Genomic DNA, 18,455 nt, shown 5'->3' with positions numbered 1-18,455 from the left:
TGTATATTCAACACTGCTGGCATCTTCAAGCCTGTTTTGTAGAGAATGGGTGGAGGTACACTTGAGCCTTGTTTGGGCAGAAAGAGAATATAAGGAATAAGTGAGCCAATTTTTTTTTTTTTTTGTGAGACTCACTATTTATATGTTTCTGTCAAAAAAAAAAAAAAAAAAAAAAGGCAACAAGAAGTCCATCCAGCCGTTTGCTGGCCAGGGCAATTCTGGCCTGAAAGACTCGAAGCCAAAAAGCCAAAGAAGAGGGGCACCAAAGAAGGTGGGGGGCTGCTGCCCTCTGGGGCCCTCCAGCACGCTGGGCTTTCCCCCTGAGCCCTGCGTGCTCCCCACTGGTGTGCCCTTCTGAGCAGGCAAATTCGGTGCACAGATCCACTTCCTGGCTGCCTGATTTACCCATGCCCTGGCCATGGGAAAGCTGGCTTATATCACATCCTGAAAGGTAAGGTTGGCGGAGGGCACATCTCTAGCTGCTCCCAGGAGAGCCGGGGCAGTGGATGGGGGAAAAACGGCTGCACTGGGTGATGCTGAGTGTGTCCAGCCTGGCTGGGAGCAGGTTTCCTCCTGCTTTCCCCCACTGGTGTCCCTGTGGGTTTCACTGGTCTTCGGACGCATGGTCCTGAGTGGTGCTGATGCCCCTGCTCATGGCCTTGCCTCTCTCCTCAAACACATGCTGTGTCCTGGCATGCCAAGGATTTGTTCTCACCTCTGGGCAATGAAATCCGATTTCATCTTTGTTGCTAATCCTCTTAATCCTCTAAAGAGAAGGGCACGAGTCTCAGCTACTTTATTTACTGGGGCAAGATTAAGGGGTGATTTGATTGTGTGGTGAGAAGTAACAAGCTACTGTGAAGCTGTAGAACATGTTGGTGTGCAATGCAAGCATTGGAACGCTGACAAATGCAACACCAGCATTTCAGGACAGTTTGCAGCTGATTGCAGAGCAGTACGCAGCAGCTCAGCACTGAGGGGAGCATGGCTTGATAAATCACAAAATATCCACTGCTTGAATTCTCACTGTTAACTGTGTATCTGGGTTTGGTGTGGATTTTATGTTGTTTGCTTTAATATCGACCATTTTTCATCTGTTTCCTGACTAGCTGTTGGTGCCTGTTTGTGTACTGGATTAAGACCTACTTACAGCAGATGTGTGGCTGCTGCCTTCCACAGGGTACCTCCAGCCTTGCACTGATCTAATTACAATCATAATTATCACTCAGTTGATGTCAGTCAGATAGTAAAAGACAGCAGAGGAAATTTGTGCTTTTTACTACAAGTTTGCAACTTGTCTCACCAAGGGCACCATGGGCAATCATTACTGGCCCCAGCCTGTCTTTTTCTCCTTTCTCTTCATTCTCTGTCCCTGGAGGATGGTCACAGATGATCCTCACAGCGCTGAGAGAAGCATTTACAGAACCAGTACTTCTTACCAGTGTTTGGATGCTCCTGAATACGTTAGTTTTAGTGGAAAGAAAAAAATAAAAAATAATGTTATGCTGCCTCCCAGTGGCTTTTTAGTTTATTTCTTAAAATCTGTCAGAACAGAAAATTAATTCGGGGCTGGGGCATAACTAACCAGTGCACTGCTGCCTTTTCTCTCACCCCGGTGCTGCTGGGTGGGATGTGGGGACAGGGGTCTGCAGGGGGTCACTGGTGGCCCTGGGAGGGACCCAGGAGGGAGGGATGGGGGACAGACCGCCATAGGTGGCCCAGTGGCTTCAGCAGTGCCTGCTGTGGGTGCCTGCTGCTGTTCTCGTCAGCCGTTAGCCCACACCCCATGAAGACATTACCCATAGCACGAATGTCTGGGAACACCGCAGTCCTCGGGGTCAAGCTAGCGGCCTGTCTTTAACAGCAGGGCCCCACAGCCCTGGCCTTGAGGAGCACCGCTGGTGCAGCCAGCGCCGGTGGGCAACGCGCCCAGCGAGCCCCATAGCGCCTGTCCCGCAGCCTGGGCTGGCTCTGGGGCTGCCCTGGGTCAGCTTGAGGGTGTTCACTGCCCTCCTGCTCTCCTGCAGGTGCTAGTCCACGTGCTGTCAGCTCACCAACCTGCCCCTGTTGTTCAAGATCTGCTTTCAGATGGGGGCTGGCAGAGTTTCCATGAAATTCCTTCACAGCTTCCTCTCAAGGGTGCTCCGCAGCCTTTTGCTGCTCCATGGAAATCTGTGCTCAAAACAAACCAGCCTGTACAGGGACCCCCACGGCACAGCCTGGGCACGCACTGGGTGTCTGTGGTGGGGGTCCCGGGTGGGGCTGGTCAGGGCCGGGGCAGCTGCAGTTGACCATCCCATGCGACCGAAGATTTGTCATCTGCTGAGTGTGTCCCAGTCCAACTTTGGGTACAACAGCAATTCAGACAATCAGTCTACTACGTTTGTGTATAGTTTGTGCAAATGATATGCAAAATACCACCTTGTAAACAAACCGGTGGAAAAAATGAAGGCAGCAACAGGGAAGCGAGGTGGCATGGGTCCAAACTGGTGTGTATTAGGGACCTACAAACTGCAGTACAGTTGTGAGAAGAAAGATGCTGAAAGTTTAAAACTTCAAGACTATTTGTCATTTCAAAAGAAGCAGAAAATTAAAATTGTAGGCATGGCATAAATGTAATGATTGATACATAAAGATAATAAGCTTATACCACCCTTGCATTTTGCTAACAAAGCAAAACAAACAAACCCACAAACGAGGCCATGATTTATCTTCCCAGAACGTTGATGTAAGTGATGTAAGGTGCCTTTGTACTCCTGCTTTTTGTACTCCTGCACTTTTGTACCCTAACCCCTGAGCCTGAGTGCCCCAAAACATCTACTGAATCTACATTAAAAAACAAGGAAAAATAATTATTTAGCAATAAAAAGCTAATAACTTTTTCAAACTTACTTGGTCTTTTTCTTTAGAAATATATTGTACTGACAACAGCAGGCCTTAAATGTGCATGAGAGGATTATACTACAGTTTTTGATCAATTTGTTTAGGTCTTGTACTTTGGACTATATAATCGTTAAAGCTCAAGTCACAACCAGATTATACTCAGTTATTTCTCATTTAGGTTACACAATATTTCTTTGCTAGACTGCCTTGCAAATACTTGTCTGCTTTGGAGAGATCTGTTTCATGGTGTGTTCTCCTAAAACAAATAGATACCAGGCTGTGCTTTGGAACAGAACTTCATTGATCTGGATGATATTTTCACAGTAATGCAGTGAGTACATAGAATGCAAAACAAGTGGAAGAGAGGTGAAGAGGTATTACTTATATGGGCTTACAACTTACACCTGCTCATTAATTTCTTCTTTCCAAACCACAGCTTGAAAATTCAGTCTGATATAGCAATACTATTTTTAGCAGGATTGATTTTTTTGAGGTAGCAGGTCATTGCGTGAACTAGCTCATGCAAATCTTTCCATGGCTGTGCAATGTGTCCTGTCGGACAGCCTTGGAGGGCATGGCTCTGTTGCAGAAGGTGCTAGCTCCAGGCAGGGCTGTGGTCTGCTTCTATTTCCACTGCAGTTTTAGCCTTGTCTTCTAGTCTATTTGCATTATTACTATTTTTCTTTCTTTCCTTATTTTCTGAAGCAGTAGTAGCTAGCATCTGTGAAAATACAGAAGATATGAAGGGGGGCACACTGAATTATTCTTTTGTTGGTATGTTATGTTCAGGGAGGGGAGCAAAACTAGTTTTTGCTTTAGCAAATGATGAGTGGTGGAAGACTGATGCAACAGAAAACTGGAAGCTGATGGGTAGCAGTGAAGGGTTCTGAAGATTACCTATTGCCTTGGGTAGATGGTGAATTCAATTCATTGTTTACTTCTGCTACTGTATATTAGGGTAAATTGCTGCAACTGTTCACTGGAGGACAAGAAGGCTGGCTGTGCGAGATGAGGAGATTGCAGTATCCAAAAGCTAAGCACTGAGCACATGCCTAAGCCAAAGGTGACTTCAGGGTAAGGACAGCACATAGAACCTATGTGCTCAAAGTTTACACCCATATTTGAGCTGTAGAAAGCTGTGTGGCGGGGGGGGGGGTGAAATATTCTATAAGTGTGACAAAATGCTAAGAACAGCTCTGTGATAGTCTGAGGTCTGGCCACGTCTTTCCTCATGCTATTCAACACTTCTGAAACAGTGAGAGCTGATCACACCAAGAAATCTGTCCTGAAAGCTCATGTCTCTCCTGGAGGGGGACAGAGCTTTTTGCTCTCTGCCTCTTCCCTGTCAGTGTGTGCCTGAAATACAGCTCCTCCATCTGCGTTTTTCTTTGAGCCTCCAAAGAGAGGCCCTGAGAAATGGGTGATCTGAGCTGGTAAAAAGAGGAAAGTAGGGTTTGTCCTGACTCTCCAGGGAGAAGCTAATACCATTTCTTTCCTCTTCAGTTGTGCTTGGGGGAGAGAGGAAGAAAAATAGGGTCAGTGCAAAGGGAAGACATTTTCTGTTCATGTCTGTTGGGCTATTTAACTAAAAAGCTGCTCTGCACACTCAGAGGAGCTCCGAGGGACAATGTGGAAGGAACCTAAACTTTTATGTTTAAAGCGGGACTCTTGCCCACTCCTTGTGTGTGAGAGCTTGTAACATTTCCTTAATGGAATTATTACCTATTTTATCTTTCTCAATTCAGTCTGTGTGGAGGTGGTTACCTGTGGGAGATGGATAGAAATCTCTTCATCCTGAGAATAGCAGCAATTAAATCTAGTCTTTCAAATATTACCTAGAAGCCTATCTAGTTTTTCTGCCGCACCTGTTATTACACAACTGATTTGAGGTGTTAGCACACGATAAAGGGTGCACTCCTGCCAGAGCAGTGTGTGTTTGTTTGAGAAATGACAGAGGATATATGTGGTTTTTGTCTGATGCTGTTTGGTATCTCTGTAAACTGGGATGTGTTTGAACAGCTACATTATGGTGATAAAGCTAATAGCTCCTGGATATTCAATACATCTCTTTGTCTTTGACTGTCACTTTGCAGCAGCCCTTGGTTCACAAGACCCATCCAGTTCCTTTTTTTTTTTTTTCCCCCCCAACTGCCTTTTTTCTTCCGAAGCCTTCCTGCTGGTTACTGTTCCAAATGCCAAAAAGAGGGTGACTGAGGTATATAAGCCTTGATGTTTAATCTGGAGTTAAAGTGCTGACTCTATGTGCTTTGAGTGCTTGAATGCCTTGCTAAAGAAATGTGTTTTCTCCCAGCATGGCAGAATAACCTCTGTGCAGAGTGATCAGATGAGAAATCACCTCCTGGGCGGGATCCAAACATAACATGGGATTAACTTTGCCCTATCTGTGTGTGCTGGCTTGTAGCTGTTAAGAGTCAGTGAGAGCACTTAATCTGATCAGTCCTGAAGAAAAGTTCACGTAGAACATGGGAGCTAAACTGCTGTGCTTCTGCCTCGCCTCTGCCCTTGTCGCATACTACATCTATACCCCCATCCCAGAGAACATCGAGGAGGGCTGGAAGGTGATGCTCGTAACCTCTCTGTTTAGGACCATTGGGCATGTGGTGAGTTCAGTTCTCTCTTTGGTACGGGCTCAGGAGAGCACGCTGTCTTGGGGAGAGACAGATACAGAGCAGTGGATGTTATCAGTGGCTCTGTGGGTAATAGATAAATGGCAATACATACCTGTAATACATGTATAATATAAGGTAGTATATAGGGCAGTAGTATCTGAAATTGAGCCCCGAACTTTGTGTGGCTGACTATAAAGAGACTGTTAGAAAAGGTTAGCGGCACAGTCTCGGAAAAAAGGGACAATGGGGGTAACTAGAGGTGTGATATATAATGTGAATATGGATATATAAATGCAAACAAGTGTATTTTGTGGTATGGTCCCTTGCAGCTGAAGCACTGCCCCTTGAACTTTGTGTGTCACAGAACCTGTATATTGAGCTCCCTCAGAAATGTTATGTTGGATGTCAGCAGAAGGAAAGCTAGAGTACTTTGTAACTGCTGTTACCTTTGTGGTTTCATAGAAATCTACTGATAGCATGAACCTAAAAATAAACAAAGCTAATTAGAGGAGTGTTAAAGTTAGAGCATGAAGATTTTTTTTTGTTTGTTTTTAAACTGATGTGAACTAACCATAATTTGGCTTAAAAAAAAAAAAAAAAAAAAAAAAAAAAAGGGTTTCTGGCTAAGCAGCACAGAACCATATGCTGCAGTCTGGAAAGGAAGAAAGGAAGTGGTGTTATACCCTGTCTGCAGTTGCATGGTAATATTTACTGGCAGTGTGGTCCTTATGTTGTTCCATGCTATTTTTACATATTACAGCCTTGGATTCTGCTTCATTTCAGTGATTTTGTGCAGCTATTTCATATGTATTTAAATAATTAGCAAACCTGTACACAAAGCATAAGTAGGTTCTGTAGTTCCCACCTCTGAAGTACATTGCACTCGGAGCTGTTTTGAATCCAGCCTGCACCTAACACGCAGCCGTGGCTGCAGCACTGTGACCACACTAAAACCAAGGTCAAAGATGAAGGTTAGCGGGGAGCAGGGGCACTCAGTGTTGCAGACATCTTTCTGGGTGGCTGCAAACATTTGGAGGCTGCTTTTTTCTCCACCATAAAAATCCGTTGAAAGGAGGCTTTTAGGAGCCATGGGAGAGGTTTCTAGTTTTGCTTGACAGGTGCTCCTGAAATGCTTGCTTGCTGTGGACCCAAAGGCTCAGGCTGTGCTTAAAAGTGAATGATGATGAGTCAAGCTGGGCAATGGTTTTCAGTCCTGTTCTGTCACCAACTCTTTCATTTCTGCATTTCTTCTCTGCTTCCCACTGGTATTACAAGAATTCTTAATTGATTCCTAAGGGTGGGATTAATCAGGTGTTGGGAAAATGCTTGAAAGCTGTTTTCTGTTGTGAAAGAGTATAAAATCATATAACATCATTTTCAAATACAAAGCTGTCAATTTCTGTAAGACTTTTGATATAGGGGCAATCTGCTATTCTTCTATTCATTTTTCTCAGAAGCAGGAGAAATGCAGAAAAATCCATTCTTAATGCATTTATTCATCTGTTAATTATGTCACTAATGAAATGTGCCAGAGGTGGATATCCTTAATGCAGCTTCGAAGGCTTATGTACGGCTGTGCACACAGGAACAGTGTGATCACTGGAAACGGTTCGTGGGCCCCTGCAGAGCTCCTGGGCCGAGCACTGTGGCTGTGGTGGCCGGGATGTGCCAAGCAGGGTGGGCTTCCCCCTCCCCGTGCTCGGCTGCTGGGAGAACAGCGGCGTGTACGGAACAGCCGTGCGCCTCGCTGAGGGAAGAGGGGCAGCTGCTAAGCATGTAAAGGCCCTCCCGACAACAGTACGTTCATGGAACTGAGCATTACCTCTGCCAGCTTTTGATATGCTGGCTTGCTTCTTCCCCTTTTAAATCCTCTTTTGGAGGTAGCCTATAAAAAAAAAGTCTATAGATAGTTCATTTCGGTAACAACGCTTTGTGCCTGGCCATTTGGTCAAACCTGTAGCCTTCAGCACGGCAGTGCCAAGTGCCCAGGAAGCAGATGCAGGCTTTTTCAGCAATGGAGCGTTTTGTGTTTTCACTTTAAAATGGAATTGGTGTCTTCCGTGGCTATTGCATTAGCTGCCCGTTAAACCGAAGTCTGCTATCAGTAGCAGTGGTGTTGAGCAAGCATGTTTTATAACTGTGCTCAGATCTCAAGCAGAACAATAATCCTGTGGGGCTTTGACAAAGATAACTTCCTTGGAGTTTTTAAGATGTCTGTAAAGCCTCCTAAATACATTCTGAATGGTCATCCGATTACAGGGCAACAATTTGTAATCACTTAATTGTAGCTCTGGATTTGAAGAGACCACCTATTTTAGTCTAAATCCCTCAGTTTCATTTGAGGAAGGGGAAATAATACTGTTGCCATCGAAAACTCCTGCCCAGGAGGGTCTCCTGTTGAAGCTCCCACAGTGATATACAACAAAAGCTGTCAAATAGCAGATCTCAGTCCTCCTCCTTGCTTTAAAAGGTACCTGAGAGCTGTCCAGATTCTGATCTCTGAATTGTCTCTGATTTTGGGCTTCCTGACCCAGATTCCCAGTGCTGTCAGAGGGTTCCATCATGTGGGGTCTTCACTCACTGCAAGGTGTTCGCTCTCTACATCGGCACTGTTCTGTGGATGAATAGCTGATGTGCATAAAGCCTGTGCTGGTTCCAGGCCTCTTTTGAAATCTGTGATTTCAAAATCAGCATTGCAGTAGGTACTGGAGGTCCCAGAGGCAAGCCAGAGGCTCATGATTAGATTTTGCAGCTGGTTGACATGTGGAGGATTTCAGCTGGGTGAGGTTTCACTGGTACAACCAGCCTGTGGCACACAGGAGATTCCACTTGTACAAATCCTATTACAGAAGAGAGGCTGGGAATGTCTCAGTTTGCATACTTATAACAAATCAAGCCTGCTTGCTATCTAGATGGGGAATAGCCTATGACAATAAACTGGCTATTTTCTGTGGTGGTAACAAAATTCTTAACGTTTTCAGGCAGTGCAATATGCACATAATATAAAATGTATGCACTGTATAAATTGCAAGACATCTTTCTTCATAGCTAAATGTTTCCCTAGCTGCAGCACTGTGAAATCCCCCAAAGCTTTCTCCATTATTTGTCTTGCTGCTCAGAAGCAGTGAAATCCTTATCTGAGTTCTGTACAGCCCATCTCACAAAAATTGCCTGGCTTCATGCTCAGCTGTCAGAATGCTTCACCTGGAGGGGTGCCTCCACCGGAATTATCACCAGTCCAGATGAGTAAGACATTAAAATAATGTTAGGTTCTCTGCCTGCCAAAGCACAACTTGTCTATAAGGTGTTTTTTTTTGTTTGTTTGGTTGGTTTTTGTTTTGTTTTTGTTTGTTTGTTCTTGTGTGTATGTGTTCTTTTTCTTTGTTGTCATGTAAGGACCCCAACATGAACACAAAAATTAACTTCCTACTTGTGTTAGAAAGCAACTGTGAAAAATGATTTCTAAGGCATAAGGAACAGAAAAAAAACTAAAGTGGTTAGTTTTTCTCTTACTCTGTAACATGCATTAACCTCGGATCTGTGACAATGAGAATTTTCAGATGAAAGCATGATTTCCTTTTGACTTTCATTTTTGAGGGAATTGCTACCATCATGTGGGAGTCTTTCACAAGCTCAGAGGAATTACGACAGAATTCACTTTGACCTGTATATTTAATTTTACAAGATGCTAATCCTAAGGGAAAATACTACAACTAAGAAACACTTAAGTAAACTGTGTAATCTCTATAGATAAAAAGTTTTGGCATGTGTACATATCTGTCTTCATTGAGCTTATAAAATGTAGAAAATTATGATTTTATGTATATATATAACCATTTACAACAACCATAATCAGAAAATAAGACCATATTCAATTCCAGTTTATTACTATGACTTGTATGGTATGAAAGCAGTTCTAAAGCTTTGCTTTTGAAGCAGGGAACATTTCAGGAGGAAAACAAAATATTCCAAATATTGTAAACTTATAGAATGCAGCAAATGCTGTTGTTTCCTCACAGAAAGCTAGTCACAGTTATCAGTGCAGTTACGGGATTATTTATGCCTGTTCAAACAAATAATTGTATGCTGACCTGAAACTTAGGTAAGTTCTCCTATTGTCACAGAACATCAGCCTTTCAGTTTTCAGATGTTTAACTAGAATATGTACAAGAGCAGTGCACATTATACCAAAAGGTAATGTAAATTGGTTTGAAATTTCTGATTTTACTTGCAATGAGAAATCTGAGTTCTTCGTTCACTTTCAGACACTCAGATAGCAAATGGCTTTCAAGCAAATTTAAAATTGTATTCTTTAATACCCTTTGTTTGTCTTAAATAAAACCCAACAACAACAACAAAAAAGCAACAAAAACCTCTCCCTTAATGTATTAGATAATATAATTCTTCCAAATATGCTCTTTAAACAAAAAAATAAGCATCTTTCACAGTATAGAAAATGAAGCATTTTTTTCCATTATGACATTATTCTTTTGTCTTTTTTTTTTTTTTGTATTTCCAGAATACATTTCAAATATCTTATAAGCAATGTGAGAAGTAAGCTTCCTTAAAACACCATTTAATCTAATGAAAAATATATTAAAAAAAAGAAAAAGAAAAAGAAAAAGATTTATGTATGTTCAAACTCTGGCCACATCTGTATTTGTAGCAATTCTCCCAAGGCAGCTGTGAGGAAACGTGGCACCTCCTTTGGTGTGTGACTGGTTTTGGAATGAGTAGCTGAAATCTGCATTTCTGGCACAGTTGGTAGCAAATGCCCTTAGGAATGTTTTTGCTTAGATTCACTCTGATATACAAAGGATTGCATACAACCTAAAGCCAACACAATTCTTGAAAAGTGTTTTAAGTTCAAGCTATAAAATAGTCTGTGAATAAGAGGGTTCTAAAATGTTTTAATCCATGTAAATGGTCATGATATTAGAGAAGCCAAAGGTGATAAATATGCTTTTGAAGCTTGCAGAATGCCAGCAGATTTCCTTGTTAGGTTTTGATTTTTGTTTTAATTTTATTTAGCATCTTAAAATAATTGTGAACTAATCTAGAATCATAGGATTTCATAATAAATGTTTCGGAACACGACTTTCAAAGGAAGCTGCTTTAACAGTAAGAAGGGTTGGCAGTTCCCAACTCCCTGAAGCATGTCATTTTTCTGTTAGGAAGTTTCCATGAAGTCTGTTTGGAAAGCTTTCCCTGCCCTTCCCACAGCTGCCACACACATGCACTTCGACCTCCTGCTTTTCCCGCCTTGGAGGTGCCAAAGGTTCCAGCCTTGCTGTACAGCCGAGCTAGGGTCAAGATTCCTGGGAAAAAGGACCTTTCTAAAAGCATTAATCTTATGGATATTCTCAAGAGTAGTGCATTTATTGGGCAAACAGCTACTGGTTAACATCATCCTAATTTCCCCTCTTGGTGCAGGATTCTCTGCTGGCCTAGTGGAATTTCTCTTCTGGTCAGAGACTTTGTGGGAATTCATGGTCTGCCCTGACACAGGCTGCTCATTGAGCAGACTCTTGTATGGGGTCTGGGGAGGCTTCAATTGATTCTGCTTTCTTCTAGATCCTCTGTCATGTCCTTGTCCATCAAGGCTTCCAGTCAGCTTATCCCAGTTCATACCTAGTATCTTAACAACGCCAAGCAGCCATGTCCCCCAGGCTGCCTTGCAGGCACTTCTGGGACTGAGTTTCATGTTGAAATAGCAGGAGAGAAGGGAGTTGAACAGCTTGGACTGGGCAGCATTGACAGTCTGAGTTAGCAACATTTGGCTTAGGGACTTCTGCAGCAACTTTATAGACTTGTGCAACGTTAAGTGGCTTTATGGAAATGTGACCTTGGAGTGACTAAGACTGTTTAAAATACTGTTTTCTCTTCTCTTGGGCTTTAGGCTGAGGTTGCTGATCGGCTGGGTCTGATGCACTACATGGAAGTTATGAGGCTGATCACAATTGCTGAACACATTGCACCGACCTCCGATGAGAATGTCACCGTGACAGACACGGAGTTCAGCAACGTGGCCGTCCGTCTGTATCTGCCCAGGAAGCCAGCCAGTGGACTGAGGAGGGCAGTGATCTACTTTCATGGTGGAGGATGGTGTGTAGGGCAGGCAGGTAAGCTCAATGGCCCAATTGCAACAGAGAGGATTGGAGGCTGGTATTTCACCAGTTTAAATGCAACAGCTTAGGAGAGGGTGGTCATTTTCATGAGTACAAACTGTACCACCAGTACAACTTGTTCAGTAGTCTACTTCTGCCATGGTATTTTATGTGCAGGTACTAGCATGGTTAGGGCATTTTAGTTGGAGAGAAGAGCAAAACTGAGTATCTTCAGGGAAAACAAACAAACAACAAAAAAAAACCCTCCTCTCCATGTAAGGATAAAAAAAAGAAATGGAAATCAAACGCGGATGCAGTGACTAAGGGTCTTTCATTCCCAGTAGCTTGATTTTCTGGAGTTTCCCCGTACCTCTTGCTCCAGGAAGGGCATAGAGTATTTATTGTCCCCTGAAATCTATTTTAGGGAGTTTTGATATATCAGAAGTCATCTATTACTTTTTCTTTCATTCTCATGAATGTGCTTCTAGGAGAGCAAGCACATTTCTTGTGCTTCGGTTACAATTGTGCTGTCAATATTCATCTCATGTTCGGTGTTCTTCCACATTAATTCCAACAGGATTTTCTAAAATGTTTTAATTGGGTGCTATGCTTTAGTTATTATTATTTCGTGGGAATGTTTCATGTTCTATCTCAAGCCCAGTCACGTCCTCCCCTAGAGCATATCCTCTGCTTCTTGTTGCTGTAGTTCAGTGCTGTACATAAACAGACAAGTTATAATCATTGGCCATCACCCAAACTGGCATCAGAGCTATAGTAGATATGACTGAAGTTCCCAGCAACCAAGCCATAGCTCACTTAAGTTGTTGTGCTGCTTGTTTCTTGCATTGTATAGTGCTTGGAGGCTTAAATAATGTATCATATATTTTTTTTCCATGCTTAATCCTATTGGATAGCATTGAAGTGATGGCTGGATCTCTTGTCCAATTCACGCTTTGAGATAAACCCACGTGTGCCACAGTCACATTACGCTGCTGCAGAGTCACCTGAAAGTTTCTGCCAAGAGGAAGATGCAGCTGTATATGTATTTGTTCTTAAATGCACTGAAATATATTTTAAGTGACTCGTTTCATTTCAGGCATGAAATCCTATGACCTTCTGTCAAGGTGGACTTCAAGTCAGTTAGATGCTGTGGTCGTATCAGTCGAGTAAGAGATTCTCCTTCCAGATCAAATGAGGGTTTGGAATAAGTTAATTTATTTCAATTTAATTTTGCAATGTATTTTATTTTGATCATGTGCTTTTTTTCTAGTTTTAAGTATTTGTAAACAAAAGCTGTCAAGGTTGAAGTGGTGAATTGTGATCGGTGGTTATTTTGGATATTGCTTTTTGATGTTGGGTGGGTAATAAATCCTGTCTCCAGGATAGGCAGATAATTCCCATTGCTGTAGGCTCAGACAAATAGCAAGCATTCACTAGCTAGGACAGATGCTAGCTGTCCTTTCTGGTTTTATTAACAGCAGGAAGTAACATCTGCAGTGTTTGATCTCCTTGCTCTTTTGTATAAACAGTAATACTAAAATCATCTGCTTGGTATTCACTAGTAATTTTTAAAAGGGGATTTTAATTTTAGACCATTCTCAAATTATATCAGATAGCTTTTGTGTTGCTGGGCAAACCACCTGAGCAACATCTCTATTGATTACAGCTGTATGCAAAGAGAAAAACTGCACGTAATTCAAGATATCTTTCTTGAATTGCTTTTGGTGCTGCAGACTTCCTGCTGCACTAGTAAACAGGCTTGTCCTGCTAGATCCTGTTGTTGCTGTCATAATTACATTGTCTATTTAAGAAAAAGGGTTAACAAGCACTCCATTAACTTATTAAAGCTGGTTTATGCTCCAACTCAAGTTTTGATAGGAACCAAATCATTCATCTGAGGAATTACTCCTCCTCTAAACCCCAGCATATATTGATAACATTTTTGGATAAAAAGTGAAGGGCCATGGAACTGTGTTTCAAAGAAGGGGTGTGGAGATAACAACAGCCATTGCTTTGCTGAGGCAAAGTCCTGTCTGGTGGACTGAGGAAGGTGCCCTGAGTTACTTTCTGGCACCCCTCAGTGCAGCGGGGCAGGCAGCAGGAGCGTGATGGTGCCCAGAGCAGGTCATGGCAAGCAGCCTGTCCCCAGCCAAGGTCCCTGCTCTGCTCTGCGCCAGCATGGGCAGCTGCGGGCACCACAGGAGGAACACTGTATTCCCTACTCCTTTACAGAAGCACTTCCCTGCCGAGTAAAAGGTTTGGAGGCATCTTAGGGCAGGTTGTCCCAGCCTCTCCAGTGCTGCTTGCTTTCCTTTTGTTGTTCAGATTCTGAAAGTTGTTCAGAAATTCAAATTCTGGTGTGAAGTGGTGCAGGAACATGGTCCCTTCCCACTCAGCAGATTTGCTCCTGGTATGTATCACAGAACCATAGAATCATTCAGGTTGGAGAAGGCCTCTAAGATCATCTAGTCCAACCTTTAACCTAGTACAGACACGTCCACCACTAAACTGTGATACTGAGTTCTACATCCACACATTTCTTGAAGACCTCCAGGGATGGTGACTCAACCACTTCCCTGGGCAGCCTATTCCAGTGCCGCACAACCCTTTCAGTAAAGAAATTTCTCATAATATCCAACGTAAACTTCCCCCTGGTTAAACTTGAGGCCATTTCCCCTCATCTTATCACTTGGTGCATGGGAGAAGAGCCTGATCCCCAACTCTCTGCAACCTCCTGTAAGGTCTCTCCTGAGCCTTCTTTTCTCCAAAAGAAACAGCCCCAGCTCCCTCAGTCGCTCCTTGTAAGACTTGTTCTCTAGACCCTTCACCAGCTTCATTGCCTTTCTCTGGACACAGCACTCGAGGTGCAGCCTCACCAGAGCTGAGTACAGGGGGACAATCACTTCCCTGGTCCCACTGGCCACACGATTTCTGACACAAGCCAGGATGCTGTTGGCCTTCTTGGTTACCTGAGGACACTGCTGGCTCATATTTAGCCAGCTGTCAACCAATACCCCCAGATCCCCTTCTGCTGGGCAGATTTCCAGCAACTTTTCAGGCACTTTCCAACCACTCTTCCCCTAGCATGTGGCATTGCATGGAGTCATTGTGCACCAAGTGCAGGACCTGGCACTTAGCCTTGTTAAACTTCATACAATTGGCCTTGCCCAACTGTATCATTTTGCATTAGAGTGACTAGAGTAAATTTTACTGATTTTTTTTTTTCCATTATATTTCTTTGCTGAGCCAAAACAGCTGCAGGAAAACACCAGAGTTGCTTACTTTTCACAGGCCAGCAGAATTTACTGAGTTTTAATAAGTTACACCTTTATGGTTCCACTTACATGTACATTTTTTTTACTACAGTGCTGGGTCACAGCAACAAACAAAAGCAAAACAAAACAAAGCAAACCAAACCAAAACAAAAAACAAAACAAAACAAAAAAACTGGCTCATGAAGGCTGATACTATGAACTAGTTCAAGATGATTTGACTTTACAACACAAAACACAGTGATATAAAAAAGATGAAAATATGCATAGAGAGGTACAACATAATCAAAGTGATGTTCTGGTGAAACTGATCATCACAGGAGTGTTTTTGATGGTGCACAGCAGGGCTGCAATAAAAGGAGATGGCAACAGTGTGATTATAAAATGATTAGAATCTGTAGAGTGTTGTTGCTGTTTGGGTTGCAAAAGAATGGAGATGGCTCTATGGGAGGAATCTGCTTGATGCAGACGTTTTCTTTATGTAAGACCCTGGAGCAGGTCCAAATCCAATATTGTTGATGTTATTGAATGATACTGAAAGTTATTGGATGTTGTTGCTGAGTGGGGAGGTCCTGGGGAATATCTGTTGGAAGGAGAAGAGTTTTTAGACTTAGAGGTCTACTTAGATATTTAGTGAAGCATAAGGAGAAAAAGGCAGATTGTTGTTATTTGTATTAGATGCAGTATTTCAAGGAGTAAACTGTAGGATAAAAATATCCTAGATATTTTAGACAGAAAACACAACTCCCTCCACAAATCCATGTGGATATTTCATTGAAATCTATAACAACATAAAATGCTTTCCACAAGTATCTCCAGTATTCATAGAAGCAGAATGGTTTGGGTTGGAAGGGACCTTAAAGATCATTTAATTCCAACCCTGCTATGGGCAGGGATACTTCCCACCAGACCACACTTCTCCAAGCCCAATCAAGCCTGGCCTTGAGCACCTCAATGAACGGGACATCCACAGCTTCTCTGGGCAACATGTTCCAGTGCCTCACCACCCTTGTAGCAAATAATTTATTCCTAATAACTAATCTAAATCTACCCTCTTTTAGTTTCAAACCATTATCCCTTGACCCAACACAACACTCCCTGACAAAGAGTCCCTCTCCAGCTCTCTTGTAGTCCCCCTTAACATATTGGAAGACTGCTATTGAATAACACATTTCTGCTTGTCTCAACAGTTACAGGTTGGCACCTAAATACCATTTTCCAGTTCAATTTGAAGATGTGTATTCAGTGACAAAGTTCTTCCTCCAAAGCAGTGTGCTCTCCCAGTATGGGGTAGACCCAAACAGGGTCTGTGTTGCAGGAGACAGTGCAGGTGGCAACTTAGCTGCAGCTGTGGTACAAAAGGTAAATGTCTTGTTTTCTAGCTCAAAACGTGTTTTTTTTTTTTTTTTTTTTTTGTAATTTCATGACTAGTTAGAAAAGAATGAACAAACAAAAAGAAACAGAAACAACCAGCTCTGCTTATAACAAGTGGACCTCCCAGATATCTTTCATAGTTGGTATAAATGGGTTGCCATGCAGCCTGCAGGACTGTGAGGTTTCTGAGTTTCCAATTAAGCAAATTTACTTTATTCATTTAATGGCATCAAACCATCCTTAAGTAAATTTTAACTGGCTTAGGTTTATTGTTTGGACAGGGAATTTGAGAAACTTGACTCATAGAGCTAAATAATAGCAGGGGTGAAAAAAAGACAGTGTTAGTGTCACTTGATCACAAGCAGCTTCAGTGCCTTTTGCACTTCTTATTCAACTTTATGTAAGTCAGTATGGTATTGTTATTCTTGAAGGTGTTCAGATTGTAATGAATCTTGCCTGGAAAGGTTAAGAATTATGTGAAATGGTTAGATGAACTTTAGAAATCTTCAAGTTTTAAGCTATAGGAATAGGAATTTTCTATAGGTAGAGAAAATTTAGAAAAAAATGTGTTATTACTTAAGAAAATGTCAATACTTCAGAAAATCTCAATGCTTCAAAAATAATGTTAAACATTGCCCTTCAATATAAGAAATGAGATGAAATTATATTTAATGTTTGAGAATTTTTAATACAACATTCTGTTTTAGGCGATTTGCCTATGAATTTAGAATTTCTTTTAAATTATCCTGCTTTTACTGGCAATCTTATTTTTCTTACGTTGTAAAATGTGTCCCTTAATTCTCTACTTTGAAGGTCTTACGTCAGTGACAGAATCAACTCTTTTTAACTGACTTTGTGTAATTATTATTTTTTTTACAGCTGCTAGAGGACTCTGAAGTCACAACTAGACTTAAAGCACATGTTTTGCTTTATCCTGCTCTTCAAACCCTTGACCTGAATTTGCCATCTTACCAACAAAATGAAAATGGCCTGATTTTACCCAAATCACTTATGGTCAGGTTCTGGAGTGAATATTTTACTTCTGATTCCTCTCTCAGGGAAGCAATGACCTCCAACAGACATGTCCCAGCTGAATCAGGCCATTTGTTTCAGTTTGTAAACTGGAGTAATTTGCTACCAGAAGAGATGAAAAAAGATTACGTTTACACCAGTCCTGTTTTTGGAAGCTCCAAGCTTGCAAAAAAGTACCCCGGGTTTCTGGATCCGAGAGCGGCCCCGCTGCTGGCTGAGGATGCCAGGTTACGTGGGCTGCCCACTACCTACGTCCTTACATGCGAGTACGATGTCTTACGGGACGATGGAGTTATGTATGTCAGTCGCCTCAGGGCAGCAGGAGTTCGAGTCACACACGATCATGCCAAGGACGCTTTCCATGGGGCTCTGATGTTTGTATCAAGTCCAACTAGTCTGCCTGTAGGGAACAGGTTGAGAAACAGATACATTGCGTGGTTAAATGAAAATCTATAACTTGAGAAGGGTGTTTGAGTATGCCTGGCTCATCACGGATGAAATTGAGATGTGTAGGAAAATGGAGACAATGTGAGTTTTTGGGTGTGATTGCCATGTTCATTTTGTTGCCCTGCAGTGTCTGCATTACAGCATTTCTCATCATCTCCGGCAGGGAAATTAGTTTGATTCATCCTATGTGTTCTTTCAGTGTTTTCTTCTGAGCTTAAAACAAAGTGACTGCCCTGGGATTTCTCTCCTGGCCAAGGCCAAAAGGGTTGTTGTGCCTGACCCTGTCTCTGCACAGCTGCCTGGGCCTGAGGAACCCCTGGCTGAGCTCCGCTGCTTGCACTGCAGGCTCGGCTGGTGCGGAGTGTAGGACTTGAGGTTGGTTTTCTCGTTTCTTCCTATTTCAATGTCGTGGCAATAGGCTTGTGCAAATGTGCAGCGTAGCCATTTGCACACAAAAGGCAATCAGAGGCCACTTGTTTCCTGCCCCCTCGTCCAAGGGGTGTGCTGGCGAGGACCCTGTGCTGCTGTCGGCAGATGGTGCGAGCAGAGGTGCAGAGACCCGATCTCATGTAACAAAAGGCAGTTTGCTTGTGAAACCCTGTCCACTGCACGTCTGGTGTTTGTGCTGTTGTCCCTGCAGCACAGTTCAAGGTAAGCACTAGAGAACTGAAGGGGATAGCTGTGATAGAGTGCAAATATTAAAAATATGC

At 42.6% G+C, this 18,455-nt stretch overlaps 1 protein-coding gene across 1 annotated transcript; it reads left to right on the top strand.

Moving 5' to 3' along the window:
- Nucleotides 1-5,366: 5,366 nt before the first annotated feature.
- Nucleotides 5,367-17,754, top strand: AADAC (arylacetamide deacetylase; the record flags this gene model as incomplete). The annotated part of the gene is made up of 5 exons (XM_084292314.1): nt 5,367-5,504; nt 11,413-11,635; nt 12,717-12,786; nt 16,083-16,254; nt 17,146-17,754. 5 exons carry the CDS (start codon nt 5,367-5,369, stop codon nt 17,752-17,754), a joined length of 1,212 nt encoding a protein of 403 aa, XP_084148440.1.
- Nucleotides 17,755-18,455: the final 701 nt, after the last annotated feature.

The sequence above is a fragment of the Netta rufina genome, assembly GCF_964035555.1.
Source record: "Netta rufina genome assembly, chromosome: 9".
In the NCBI taxonomy this organism is placed as follows: Eukaryota; Metazoa; Chordata; class Aves; order Anseriformes; family Anatidae; genus Netta; species Netta rufina.
This window is presented reverse-complemented; position numbering and strand designations above follow the sequence as displayed.